We start from the raw sequence: 12,667 nt of genomic DNA on the forward strand, positions 1-12,667 counted from the left end.
TAATGGTTCAAAATTGGGATCAGAACTAACCCTAATCTAGACCTGCCATCTTACATTGACATTGTTGTCAGTAAAACTATGCTTGTCCATTTTGAAATCACATACAAATCCTCAATTTTGAGCAGCGGCCTTTACTTGTTCAACTTAAAGAGACAACTATTAACATTGCTTTCCTTCTGTTTGGAAGAAATATCCTGCCTCTTGTCGTAGAATTGTATTGTCTCGCAAAGCTACTACATGCTCATCACACAAATCACAAATCACCTACTCACTGCCCTTTGAACACGTTTCCATTACTTATTCCCTGAAAATTCAACTTATCGAAACACCTCAACTAAAATTCGACAATCTACTTTCACCCTCTTTTCCTCGCTTCCTGCGGTCAAATTTCAAACACATTTTCATCACTTCTCGTTTCTCACTCACCTAGGGCGTTTCGACACCCTGAAAATCATCCTCCGTCATGTCTGACCAGGAACACCTTCCTGTTGACGGTGGGACAAAAGAGAACACTGCCCACTCCAATAGCAACGATATCGTCTGTTCCACCGAAACGTTCGACACTTGTGTATCCCACATCACCACCATGACCGGGCTATCAACACTTGCCAGCAACAAACCCGCCAGCCCAGATCCACGCTATAGCCAAATCGACCCAATTAACATTGCTTTACGCCGCGTATTCACTATTTCGGAAGCCCATCCTATCGTGGAAGCTTGGCATGCCGGGCTCAAGGAATACGTCCTCGACTCAATACGCGATCAGACCACATGGGTCGCAATTGACGTGTTGAGATGCGGATACTTTGACCGCGAGCTTTCACGTAATCTCGTCACGATCATCATCACTGTGGAATCAGAAGCGGATTCTCCAGTCTGGGAGACCATTTCACGCTCAATCCGAGAGGAATGCCTGGCCCGGGACCTCAAAGATATCGACGTGCTTGTCGTCAATGGAACTGTCGTTGTGGCGAATGAGAAAGAGGAGGGTTCCTTTTGGGACAGTTTAATGGATTTATGTCAGACTTCCTGTGAAATTGGCAGCAGCATTGGTCGTGTACCTAGAGCCACGGGCGAGGAGGCGTCATCATCATCACAGGGAGCTGTTGCGGGTTCGCTCGGCGGGTATGTTGTCGTGACGATAAATGGAAAGGAAAAGGTTCTGGCGATGACGAGCCATCATGTTGCTGTGGGTATGTCTTTTTCGTTCACTCTCAAGAGACGATTTCGAACCTTCGTGATACAATTCTCAATTTCCCTTATTTCAATTTTCGTGACTGACAGTCTGCAAAAGGTCCTGATAACCCAGCTGTCAAGCCAAACGACCCAGACAAGCCACTAGCCAATATCCCTTCTCTTTCAGACCACCGCGACGCAATGCAACAACAGCGTGACGACAGTAAACGGTATCTCGAACAGGCGCGGAAGATTAAAAACACCCTCAAAGAAACAGAAGTTACAGAACACGAGACAGGAGCCACAACCACACCTCACTCGCAGCTGAGAAGAATACGCCTGCTCGAAAAATTTGCAGCCGAAGCCACAGATTCAATTGAGCAGGTTCAAGATTTCGACTGCAGTTTTGGACAAGTCTATGCGTCTTCCGGATTCAGCATTGACTGGGCGCTTGTCGAATGCGATCCGAATAGGAACAGGATCCCCACAATCCCAAATAAGGTATTTTTTTTTGTCTTGATTTTTCTTTTCTCTCTCTCTCTCTCTCTCTTTTATTTTTTATTTTATTTCTTTTTATCTTTTTTGAAAGACGCTATACAAGCCTTCTATAAGACTGACAATTAACACGATATAGTTCCCCTCAAGACTCTTTCAAGAATACCCACGCCATTCCTCCTATGTATTCGACCGCGAAGACATCAGTGGAATCGCAAAATTTAAGCCAGGTGAAGTTGTTATGAAATATGGACGGTCCACACGTACCACAAGGGGTACAGTAAACCCGATCAGCTCGGTAATTAGGCTGCCACTGCCACTGCCACTGCCACTGCAATCACAGTCATTAATCTCCTCCTCGATGACAAAGTCGGTGGTCGAGCAGCGATGCTACGTTGGTCACGGCAAGCATTTTCAGAATTTCTCAGAACCGGGAGATGTCGGCTCCTGGATCTTCACTACCCTCGGCGGTTCGCTTGCTGCGATGCTCCTTGCGCAGAATACGGTCTTTGAACAGACCTATGCCACGGATGCGACTGCGGTGTTTGCGGATATTGAAGGACCGTTGGGATGTAAGGTGCGGTTGCCCTCCGATGAGACTGATTGAGCGGGGGCCCGGCCGGGACGAGGAACCAGGGAGAAAAAGGGGGAGGGAGGGTTGGGAAGAAAGGAAAGGAAAAGAAAGGAAGGTAAGGACAAGATAAAGTAATCTCTTTGCCATTATATAACCATCTATTGGCATTTGGGCATAAATGGCATAGTAAAGGCGCGCCGCGCGAGTACGGAATACCTAGTTACGTGAATCTCACAATAAAACTACCTAGGGTACTCAATGATTCTTCTACACTCATTTCAATTTCAAGGGGACCCCGGACAATATTAGACAGAGGTCAAAGAGGACAATACTAGACAGAGGTAAAAATCAAGATGAAATGAAATAATATATATAGCCACTACGGTAAAAAAAAAAAAAAAAAAAGAAAAAATTTTTATGTAGAACGTATTATGAATTATGAAAAAGAGACTGGCATGAGATGGGGGCTCAAAAGCTAAAAGAGCACGCTGCACAAATGACACGAATGACATTTTTCTTTAGTTTAAAAAAAAGGGGAAAAGGAAAAGGGAAAAGGGAAAAGGGAAAAGGGAAAAAGAAATACTGGTCAAATAAGCATGCCTTTTTAGATTCCAATATCTTCTCTATCGGTAGAGTTCAATTGAAGACATTAAATGGAGCTAGCACCAATACTAAGAGTAAGACCAAGACCAAGTGCATGAAAGATTCGGGGTCAGAGAATATGACTGGCTGAATTGAAAGGATCAGAGCGGAGTAGAGCGGAGAGATAGTAGCCAAGAGATACAAGAGTTATATTGCGGAAGAGTAGAGTAGAGTAGAGTAAAAAAATTGGGCCAGACATGGATGGCAAAGGAGAAAGTTGTGCAATGATGGGAAAATCATTACTCTCTTTTAGGGAGACAAGAAATAACATGTCGCAGATGAAGGTAGAGAGGGTGAGAGGGTGAGAGATAGAGAGAGGAGAAAAAAGGTAGTGATATAATAATAGTAATAATAAGTAGACAAGTAGACGAAGACAAGAAAAAAGAAAAAACACAGGTTCAAGACAAAGGCAAGACAAGACAAGAAAAGAGGAAGAGAAAAAAAAGGTATGGGCGAGAAAAGAGACAGAGAACTTTTTGGGGGAGAGCCAAAAAAGAACCAGGTAGGAGCAGCTTAAGCCATAGCTCGCAAGAACCAGCAACATAACAGCCTCCGAAGAAACAAAAAGTTCAATGCAAAACCCCATCAGAAGAAAAACAAAATCTTCTAATGGTGACAAGCACTGACAGGCAATGCATCGGCAACAGAAAGAAGAAGGGAAAAAAAAAGCAGCAGCAGTATGATGATGATGATAATACATATGCTTTTTCTCCATCTCCTACTTCCCCCCCCCCCCTTTTTCGTTTTCTAATGCAAAAGAATCGAACAATCGAACAACAGCTCTCGCTATCCTGTATGCGCTTTGGAACATTCTAATTCAAAAAAAGAAGGCGCACATTCTCCGCCGTGGTATGCATACATGCAATCATCTTCCAACCGCGCCCTGTAGTGTTTTTTTTGTCGGTGTAATGCATCTGTTTACTGAGTCTTGTCTTCAATGGAAGCCTCCTTGAGCTCCTTGGCGGCGTCGGCGACGGCGTCCTTCTCCTGGGCAACTTCGGCCCGAGGAGAAACGTCACCATTGACGGCCTGGTTCTTCTGCGCGGGCTTCTTGGCGCCGTCCTTGGAGCGGCGGTTGTTGTTGTCGGATGCATCCTTGGCCGCCTTAGCCTCCTGAGCCTCGGCCTCAATCTTCTCGATTTCCTTCTTGGCCTTTTCAACGTTCTATATTCAAGGTTAGCAGCATTTCAACAAACATCGATCTTGGATATTCTAGTCGAGCATACCTCCTTGGTCTTGCGCTCCTGGTCCTTCTTCCAGTGGTCGAGCTTCTCCTTGAGCTTCTCGACGACGCCAGCAACGTCAGACTGGCTCATGGGCGGGTCGACGTTGATCTTGCTAAACTCCTCAATGATACCAATGCTGAGGTTGAGCTTGTCGGCGGCGGGGGCGGGCGAGGACCCGTTGTTGCCCTTCTTGCCCTTCTTACCCTTCTTTCCGCCAGTGCCGGCAAAGTAGGTGTCCTCACGGTCATCCTTCTTCACGAGAGCAGTACCCTTGATGCCACTGTCGTCAACAGTACGCTGGGCCTGAGCAGCAAACTTGCCAGGGCCAGCAGCAGTTTGGGTGCCGACAGATGAGGGGTCAAAGTAGCGGATGAGACCCTCGGCGGACAGAATCTCGTCGAGGTAAGCAGGCTCACTGGCCTCCTCGAGCTTGCGCTCAGCAACCTTTCTCCGCTTCTCCTTCTCATAAGCGTCCCGCTCGGCCTTCTGCTTCTCCTTGCGTTGCCGGTAGGCCTCGTGCTCGTAGTCGGCAAAGGCCTTCTTTTGCTGATAGTACTGGTCCTTGACGGCGCGAAGAGCAGTGTACTTCTCCTGCTGCTCAGCGTGGAGCTTGGTCCGCTCGTCACGGAGCGCGTTGAGGTTCTTGTAGGCCTCGTTCTGGTTGGCCTTGATCTCGTCGAGCTCCTTGGCAATGGTCGAGTACTTCTCGCTGAGAGCCTTGGCCTCGGGGTCATCAAGACCCTTGCGGAGCTCAGCAATCTGGCCCTTGATGTCATCAATGCCCTTCTGAGCTTCATCGAAGCCGGCAAAGCCCTTGCGCTGTTTCCGCAGGCTGGAGATGTCCGCCAGAGCCTTCTTCTCATCAACGAGCCTCATGGTACCGCTGTCGACCTGCTTCTCGAGACTCTGAATCTCACGGTCAATCTCCTCGACATTCTTGAAATTGACACGGCCCTTGGCAGCCTTCTGCTCGGCAATGCGTGACTTGAGGGTGGCATCGAGCGACTTGATCTTCTCTTGAAGGTTGCCCTTGGATGACTTCAGGCCCTGCTGCTGCTGGCGAATGTTGGAGAGCTCACCACGGAGCTCTTGCTGGCGCTTGGCGACGGGGGAGTCCTTGCTTGGGGGCTGAGCAAGTTCAATCTTGGACTTGATGGCGTTCTGATTTGCACGTCAGCATTCAATGCTCCTTTTTCGAGTCACACAGTCCATGATCGAGTCATTTCTCGGAAAACCACATTTGCTGAACATGACAGCAGTTCTTTCCAAGGTGACCCAGACAATCATGGAAACCTAGGTAATCTCACCAGCTTCTCCTGAGCCTGCTTGTGCGCAGCCTCAGCCTTGGACAGGTTGACCTTGTAGGCCTCCTCGTCAGGCCTCTCGGGCTTGACCTTGGGGGCTTTGGTGTCCTTTGCAGGACTCGGCGAGGCGGCCGGGGGCGTTGCGACGTCGGCCATGGTCGAAGGATGACAAGAAAGAGAACAAAGGGATAGCTCTCTCGAGGAGGAATGCTCAAACTCTCAGGAGTCCGGCTGTAAGATCCGTGGTGGGAGTGGATGGAGTGGATAAATAACAGTTCAGATTATAATTTCTGTGGGGAATTTCTCGCCTTGTCCATTTCGCCCTGAGAATCTGTCACTTTCCAATGTGTTATTGGTCGCCCCCGGTCGCCCTACAATTGATCTCCACGCTAACACCCAAACAGGCAATTCTGCGAATCGGAATCTTTCTGTGAAACTTCCCATCTTGATCCTCACATTATCACCAAAAAAAGGTGTTCCGTTTTTTGTCCCTTCCCTGTTTTTTCCACGCAGCGCATCGCCTCATTCAGCACGTGTTCCCAACCTCTCGGACCGGCAAATCAATACAGACACAATGTCCGGCGATCAGGAAGCGAGACAGGTTGAGGATGCTGAGCGCGAACTGACCCGGCTCTGGCGCGCATGGCGAACTGTTCATGAGATGGTCCACGACCGAGTATGTTTGAATGACGCTATGGGAACATTATAGAGCTCTATCATATTAACTCTCCCTTTTTTGTGCAGGGCTATGAGCTGGCTGAAGAAGAACTGCGCATCTCGCTCGACGACTTTCGGAGACAATATGCCGGTGTGGACGGATTCCCCGAGTAAGGCGCCTTATTTGATTTGATCTCTTCAAAACAAGCTCTCCGCCCTCTTGTCACAAGCCGATATTTCCAGATCCTGGAATCCTGGAAATTACGGGCATCATTGTGCGGACAGAAAGAACAAAAAGCAAAAAGGACGGCTCTGTTAGAAAAATAAGCTGACAATCCCCAAAGTCGCAAGAAAATGACCTTTTCCGCCCGCCCTTCGCAAGCCATGCTCGAAAAGTACTCCACGCCCGCTACGCCTCAAAACCCGAACCCGCCCCCTCCAGCAATCGGCACCATCTGGGTCGAATTCAACGGCGACTCGAACGTGGGCATCAAGCAGATGCGGACGTTTGCCCACCACATTGCCGAGCACAACTACATGACGGGCATCCTGATCACCGCCGTGTCCATCACCCCCGCCGCGCTGAAGATTATCCCCACCGTGCTGCCCGCCATCATGGAGACCTTTCTCGAGCAGGATCTGCTCGTCAACATTACGCACCACGAACTCGTCCCCAAACATGTCCTGCTCAGCAAGGCCGAAAAGGCCGCTCTCCTGCAACGTTACCGGCTGAAGGAGACTCAGCTTCCCCGCATCCAGGTCGGCGATCCCGTGGCGCGCTATCTCGGCCTCCGAAGAGGTCAGGTCGTCAAGATTATCCGCAAGTCTGAAACGGCAGGTCGGTATGCTAGTTACCGGTGGGCAATCTAGATTTAGATTTCAAGCCTGAAAGTCTTTTGGGTTGGGGGGCCGGGCCGCCGGAGGGGAGGAGGGGGATGGGGGGATGGGGGGAGAGTGTGGATTGGATGATTGGATCAAAAGCGCTAAGAGAGTAATGTTTTCATTGTCGGGCAAAGACACAAAAACTTGCGCGTTTCGAGGCGTTATGGGGTGTTTGACTTATTTCCTTCCTTTTTCTTTTTCTATCTCATTATTTCACTATCCTCATCATATCAACGACACTATCATCTTCAGTGCCATTACAGATACAATTTACTTTCGTCTAAAAGTCGTATGGTGGTTCACAGTTTCCTGTGTGTGACAAACTATGGCTACAATTCTGCCGTAGAGCCCCTAAGAAACCATTCATGCATGTTTACAGACCTCTGAAATGGACCGACAATGGATTCTATATTCAGGTCAACGGCGCTGGTAACCAGCATGCTTACAATGGTAGGTACTGTCGCAAAGTAACAAAGCGTATGGCGTCTTAAGTGTACAATATACGTAATTTGTAATTGGAGATACCAAGAAAAATGGATAAACGAGAATATTTATTGGACGAAAGCTAATGGAGCTAATGGAGCTAATGGAGCAAATACTAAGTGATATTTAAAGTCGATGCCCTTGAGAACGGACAGGCATTGCGCGCGTAGTACAAAGATGGATCCGAAAAAACAATAGAAGGATCCGCAAACAATAAAAGGATGCGCAAAAAAGCAAAACAAAAGAAGAAAGAGTTATGAAATCTAATCGTGTTCGGATCGGTCATCGGTCAAGTTTGTATCCAGCGGCAATCGCGGAAACTAACCAAGGGATAGCAGGATTGTATCCAGAGAGGGTGTTCAGGAACTGAGACACGCCAAGTATTGCTTGAGAGCTGTCTAAAGGTCGGACATATCATCGTCGTCATCCTCCTCAACCTTAATGGTAGGAGTAGGGTTCATATAAGGAAGATAGCTAGCTGAGGTGCAGAAGTCTGGGCGGGGGCGGTGCACAAGGTCGGTGTAGAAAGTGTAATTGTTGGGACGGCGCTCAGTCAGCGGGGGAGAAGAGCGGACCAAAGAATTGTAGTAATCGAGCTCTTCGTTCTTGCGTCTCTCAAAGTCGGAGCCTCGATCGCAAGGGTTGGAGGAGTAAACGCCCCGACGACGCGACGAGGAGGAGGAAGACGTGTTTCTAGCGGACAAGTCGCGCTGAGCGGTCGGGTGGCTGCTGACGAAAAGACCTTGCTCGAGAATCATGCGGTCAGAGAGAGAAGAAGAACTAACCAGTTCAGTAAACACCTCCTGCTCTGCTTTGATCATTCTCTTCATGGCGTCGGCGTCGGCCTCTCTTTCTTCACTGTACCGCATGACTCCAGGTTGAGCTGTCAGGGGGTTGCCACTGTTAGGCGCCTCACCAAAGTCCATAAAGTGAGTGTAATTATCGTGCTCCTCCTGCATCTGCTCCTCAAGCCGTTCTTGCTCCGCTTGTTCTTGCTGCTGTCGTTCTTCGACTAGACTGGGCCGATTAAGATTCAAGGGCAAGTCTGGGGGGTAGCTTTCATGTCCGACAAAACTGGGAGGATATCGAAGCGGAGTGGCGAGATAGACTGGCGAAGAAGGTTCTGCCCGTCTGTGAGGGAAGTTGGAAGAGGAAACGGGTACAGGAGAATTGCTCTCTTCTGAGTATGATTCCCATCGCTCGCAACGGTCTCTAGGCGGGCTGCGACTGCGACGGTAATAACCGGATTTGTTGCTACCGCTGCGGAAGTTATAGCTGCCGAGTCCGGTTGTGTTGCTGTATTTGTTGGACATACGCTTGGATGATTTGGACTTCTGGACTCGATTGAGGCGTTTGGATATGCTCACTGAAGCTGGAGTGCGGCGTCCAATAGTCTTGGTCCATTTGGAATTTCTAATCTTGCCATGATGGTGAGGATTCTTTCCCCCAGAAAGCTGTCCAGAGTGATACTTGAAGTCGTCGCGCTCATCAGAGGCAGAGTATCCATCGTCTTTCTCCTCCTTGCATCCCTGAGACTCTTTCTTGAAAACAGTAATACCAGTCTTTCGTCCAGGTTCAAGTTTGAACGGAGAAGGAGAGGTCTCGCCATTGTGCATGCCCATTGTGAGCAACCAACGTTCAAGAGCGATCTCTTCTTCGGAATCGTTCCAAATCACAGGTTCGTCCTTGGGGCTCTTGGTGTTTTGTTTGCTGCTGCCGTGGCGAGTGCTTCTTGAGTACGGGCTGAACCGATGTGACTGGCTCGCAAGAGTTCTGTCATGTCCTCTGAAAACTCTAGTCTCATGTAAAGACTCTTGTACGTTCTCATCGGAAGACTCAGATACTTCAGAATCACGTCTCATTCCACCTAGTGGCACTTTTGCCAATGGATGGCCATATGGCTGCAAAGGATTCCAGGCGTAGCCCAATTCAGCGAGCTTGATCTGGCCGCTTAAGTCAATGATATTTTGCTCCGATTCAGCATGAAGAAATTCAAAAGTAGCGAGCTCGTCTTCGAAATGCTTCTTGTCATAGCCGCGCTCTTTGAGATCGAACACGGATTCGAAATACACGCGTCGAAGCTGAGTTTGAAAGTGGCGCACTTCCCGCAATTCAACCATAAGTGGATGATCAGCGGAAAGTGGACGCAAAATTGCATCGTTATTAGACGGAGTATCGTCAGTTGAAGGAGAAAGAGACTGATAAAACAAAGTGTGTTCTGGCTGGCAATGGCCGGATTGGTTGAACGGAGCTGAGCTTGCGGCGCGTCCGAGCCCGGTTTGAAGCAGATGTTGGTGATTCATTGGCAGAACAAGGGGTAATCCCATGCTCTGAGAGCCAGGAGAATCTGGTGACAACATGGTTGAAGCCCACATTGAGAAGGACCAAGGTATGTTGCTTGCAGTATTTGCTAATGGCTGATGTGTATGATAGATATGCCGTGAGCTTGATGGATACAGTTGAGGTGGAGCTGAGTATGATAAGTTAGCAAGACCCGAATCGAGAAAGTGCGATGAGTTGGGGAGCTCCTACATACCTTTGCAGAGACCTCAAGTCGAAACAAGCTTGAAACGAAATATCTGTAACGAAGGTAAGAACGAAGGTCGGGGGAGCTGCCTTTTATAAGGTAGCAGATGGCCTGAATAGTCGAAGAGGCTGGGGTTTGCTATTGTTCAACTGATGCCTGAATAGGATCAATACCAGCCTCACGCAAGGCCAGCCACCAGGAAAGCAGAACGGCAATATCCAATTCGCTAACGTCAATTAAGTCGGGGCTAGGGAAAGTAGGTTCTGATTCACTGTTTCTAGAAATGGCCTCATGAAAGGAAGGCAACTGAGCCTGAGCGTCAGCATTACCAGCAGCGCCAGAGTTGAAGACAATATCAAAAAAAAAAACTATACGGGAGAAACCCATTGCACATATGAACAAATACATGTAAAATTCAACAGCATTCAAAATGAAGATCGATTTCATACCACATGCTATAAGATCCTGTCCATACTAGCAATCCCAAGCGAAGCTATCCGGTGTACTTCAAAGTGAATTTCAATTATCGTGGCTGGTGAGGCGGGATCGATTCGAGCAGAATTTGGCTAGCACTGCCCTCCTCTACTGAGGCAAGCCTTTTCCTTTCCCAAAGGCTGTCATGTTGAACGCCTTGTTGGATTTCTTTCCTGTGGAACGGCGGAATTTTCATATCTAGTCTCACCGCTTGGAAACGCTGTCTAGACGGCCACGAGAATATGCCCCTCCTGCCTGTGTCATCCAGTTCATGGCTCACGTTTGAGTCGACGCTGTGATGCTTCGGATAGCCGTGTTCTTCCGAATTCTCATACCCGCCAATGGCGGATACTGCAGAGTCATGAGATCGAGTGCGGCCATGGGGAGAGGAAGAGATATCAGAGAAGCCAGAATCACCTGAGTGATGTCGGCCGTGCCAGGAGCTCTGGTCTGGAGTAGGCTTCGGACGAGCATAATTGTATGGCGGATTTGCGCGGGGATCTTGCACCTGTTGTGGATGGACATTTGCCGGAGCCTCCGCGGTTGGGACTGGAGCATAATAGCCTGCTGGCCCCGGTGAAGCATACATTGCCTGGTTATCTTGAAATGGCGTGGCAGTCGACGATTGAGGAGGAAAGTGCCCATCGCCAGGATGACGCTGCGATGCTTGAGAAGCTTTGCTCCTACGAACTATGAGATTCAGTCTTCGGCAGACGAAGAAGCTCACAACCACCGCGATAAGCAGAAGAAGAATTGCCCCGCCAATAACCGCGCCTGTTATCCCTTTAGACAATCCAGAAGAGCCACTGGCATGTGCAGAGCTCTTTGGAACAGCAGTTGTACTTGGGATTGCGGACACCTTTGTTACAACACCTGCGGTTGAGCTTACAGTTGCTGTGGGAGCGGTTCCCGGCTTATATACTGACGTTACGACTCTGAGCTCCGTGGTTGGCGAGGATTGAGAATCCGTGGTCGTGATAGTTATAGTGGCTACGATCGTGGAAGTTGTCCTGGGATAGCAGGTAGAAACTCCGCAGTCAAGGTCATTCCTACAACATCCGTAACCAAACTGGGCCCCACAAAGCCTCGAGCCGCTGCTGCAATTGTCTGATGTTATGGTATAGCCAGATGGCGGAATACATTCGTTTCTGGCACACGCAAAACCTGAAGGGCAGCAACCACCTGTTTTATACATTGAGTCAGTGCCAACGTGCGATAAAAGAAAAGAAAAGAATGGAGCTTTCTTTTGGCAGTGATACAGGGATGCAAATCACCAATATAAGAAACAAATTCAAAACGCGATCAATGGACGAAACACGAAGCACTATCAGTACAAACCTCCATATACAATATCGCAGACCGTATAGCCCGCTTCGCTGCAGGCTGAAGTCGTCGAAGTCAAAGGGCAATCCGTAATACCACAGGCTCGCCCATCCGGACAGCAGCCACCATTGCTGCAAAGATACAATCCCTTTGCGCACGTATCCCTCTTCAACACCTGGAAAGCTTCATAGATCACCACGGGCTGCTCGAAGATTCCCAATTTGGTAGGATTGGTCATTTTGCGACTTGCGATGGAGACTCTGATCTTTGCGCGTCGCACGGCTTAGGAGATCCGTTTCGAGGTGCAGTTTCCTCTCCAGTGGCTTGGCGTCAACCAGAACTTGAGTTCCGTTACTTTTTCTTCGTATATCTTCTCCGGAAGAAGAGCCAACAAAGAAAACGCTTTCGTGCCTCCCTCGCCCGTTGGGTCTTGATGCTCTGCTCGTGTCAAAGCCGCCCCAATCCAGCTCGGGCTGGGAGACAGATACCGAGCAACGAAGCAGCCGGAGGCTTATTCTGGTGACAGACTGTCGGGAGCAAATTTCGTGACTTCGATCCAGTATAGTTCACCAGTTAAGCAGCAGATCGACCAGGTGTTCCAAGACCTAATATTTTTCTTGCCACAACGTATCAACTACCTTCCGGCCAGCTAGACTTAGTCGCGCATAATTATCCAGCCGTGACCCTACCTTTCAGCCCAACCCTGACGGTCAACAAAGCCTCAGCCTCGAGGGCTCCCTTCAACCCCGCATTGTGACAGTGGCACCCACACCATACTCGCATTACTATTAGGGGCTTCAGGGAACACAAAGTGATCAGTAAGCGAAGCAAGAAAGCATGAAAGCAAGCCATTGCGGGAAATCAAGTATGCATGGGATTTTGGTGGCACCCTCTGAGACACAAG

The 12,667-nt window shown here is 48.9% G+C and overlaps 6 protein-coding genes across 6 annotated transcripts; 2 read left to right on the plus strand and 4 right to left on the minus strand.

Annotated features, from left to right (window-relative positions):
- The first annotated feature begins 125 nt into the window (after positions 1-125).
- L228DRAFT_258563 (hypothetical protein) lies at positions 126-2,625 on the plus strand. The gene is made up of 3 exons (XM_018334094.1): positions 126-1,193; positions 1,295-1,677; positions 1,811-2,625. The coding sequence occupies exons 1-3, from the start codon at positions 464-466 to the stop codon at positions 2,276-2,278; spliced, it is 1,581 nt and encodes a 526-aa protein (XP_018190650.1). The 5' UTR covers positions 126-463; the 3' UTR covers positions 2,279-2,625.
- L228DRAFT_61958 (hypothetical protein) lies at positions 2,599-3,703 on the minus strand. The gene has a single exon (XM_018336772.1). The coding sequence runs from the start codon at positions 3,600-3,602 to the stop codon at positions 2,958-2,960; it is 645 nt and encodes a 214-aa protein (XP_018190651.1). The 5' UTR covers positions 3,603-3,703; the 3' UTR covers positions 2,599-2,957.
- Positions 3,704-5,708, minus strand: L228DRAFT_61957 (nuclear segregation protein). The gene is made up of 3 exons (XM_018336771.1): positions 5,421-5,708; positions 4,114-5,274; positions 3,704-4,051 (listed from the first exon to the last, which is right to left on the minus strand). Exons 1-3 carry the CDS (start codon positions 5,571-5,573, stop codon positions 3,806-3,808), a joined length of 1,560 nt encoding a protein of 519 aa, XP_018190652.1. The 5' UTR covers positions 5,574-5,708; the 3' UTR covers positions 3,704-3,805.
- A 113-nt stretch (positions 5,709-5,821) lies between these two features.
- Positions 5,822-7,234, plus strand: L228DRAFT_243886 (RNA polymerase subunit). Its single transcript, XM_018331793.1, has 3 exons — positions 5,822-6,093; positions 6,162-6,244; positions 6,419-7,234. Exons 1-3 carry the CDS (start codon positions 5,992-5,994, stop codon positions 6,942-6,944), a joined length of 711 nt encoding a protein of 236 aa, XP_018190653.1. The 5' UTR covers positions 5,822-5,991; the 3' UTR covers positions 6,945-7,234.
- Positions 7,235-7,535: 301 nt separating this feature from the next.
- Positions 7,536-10,113, minus strand: L228DRAFT_61992 (hypothetical protein). The gene is made up of 2 exons (XM_018336773.1): positions 9,976-10,113; positions 7,536-9,909 (listed from the first exon to the last, which is right to left on the minus strand). Exon 2 carries the CDS (start codon positions 9,812-9,814, stop codon positions 7,838-7,840), a length of 1,977 nt encoding a protein of 658 aa, XP_018190654.1. The 5' UTR covers positions 9,815-9,909; positions 9,976-10,113; the 3' UTR covers positions 7,536-7,837.
- A 92-nt stretch (positions 10,114-10,205) lies between these two features.
- L228DRAFT_243888 (hypothetical protein) lies at positions 10,206-12,314 on the minus strand. The gene is made up of 2 exons (XM_018331794.1): positions 11,779-12,314; positions 10,206-11,622 (listed from the first exon to the last, which is right to left on the minus strand). The coding sequence occupies exons 1-2, from the start codon at positions 11,999-12,001 to the stop codon at positions 10,490-10,492; spliced, it is 1,356 nt and encodes a 451-aa protein (XP_018190655.1). The 5' UTR covers positions 12,002-12,314; the 3' UTR covers positions 10,206-10,489.
- Positions 12,315-12,667: the final 353 nt, after the last annotated feature.

Source organism: Xylona heveae, assembly GCF_001619985.1.
Source record: "Xylona heveae TC161 unplaced genomic scaffold L228scaffold_2, whole genome shotgun sequence".
Classification (NCBI taxonomy): domain Eukaryota; kingdom Fungi; phylum Ascomycota; class Xylonomycetes; order Xylonales; family Xylonaceae; genus Xylona; species Xylona heveae.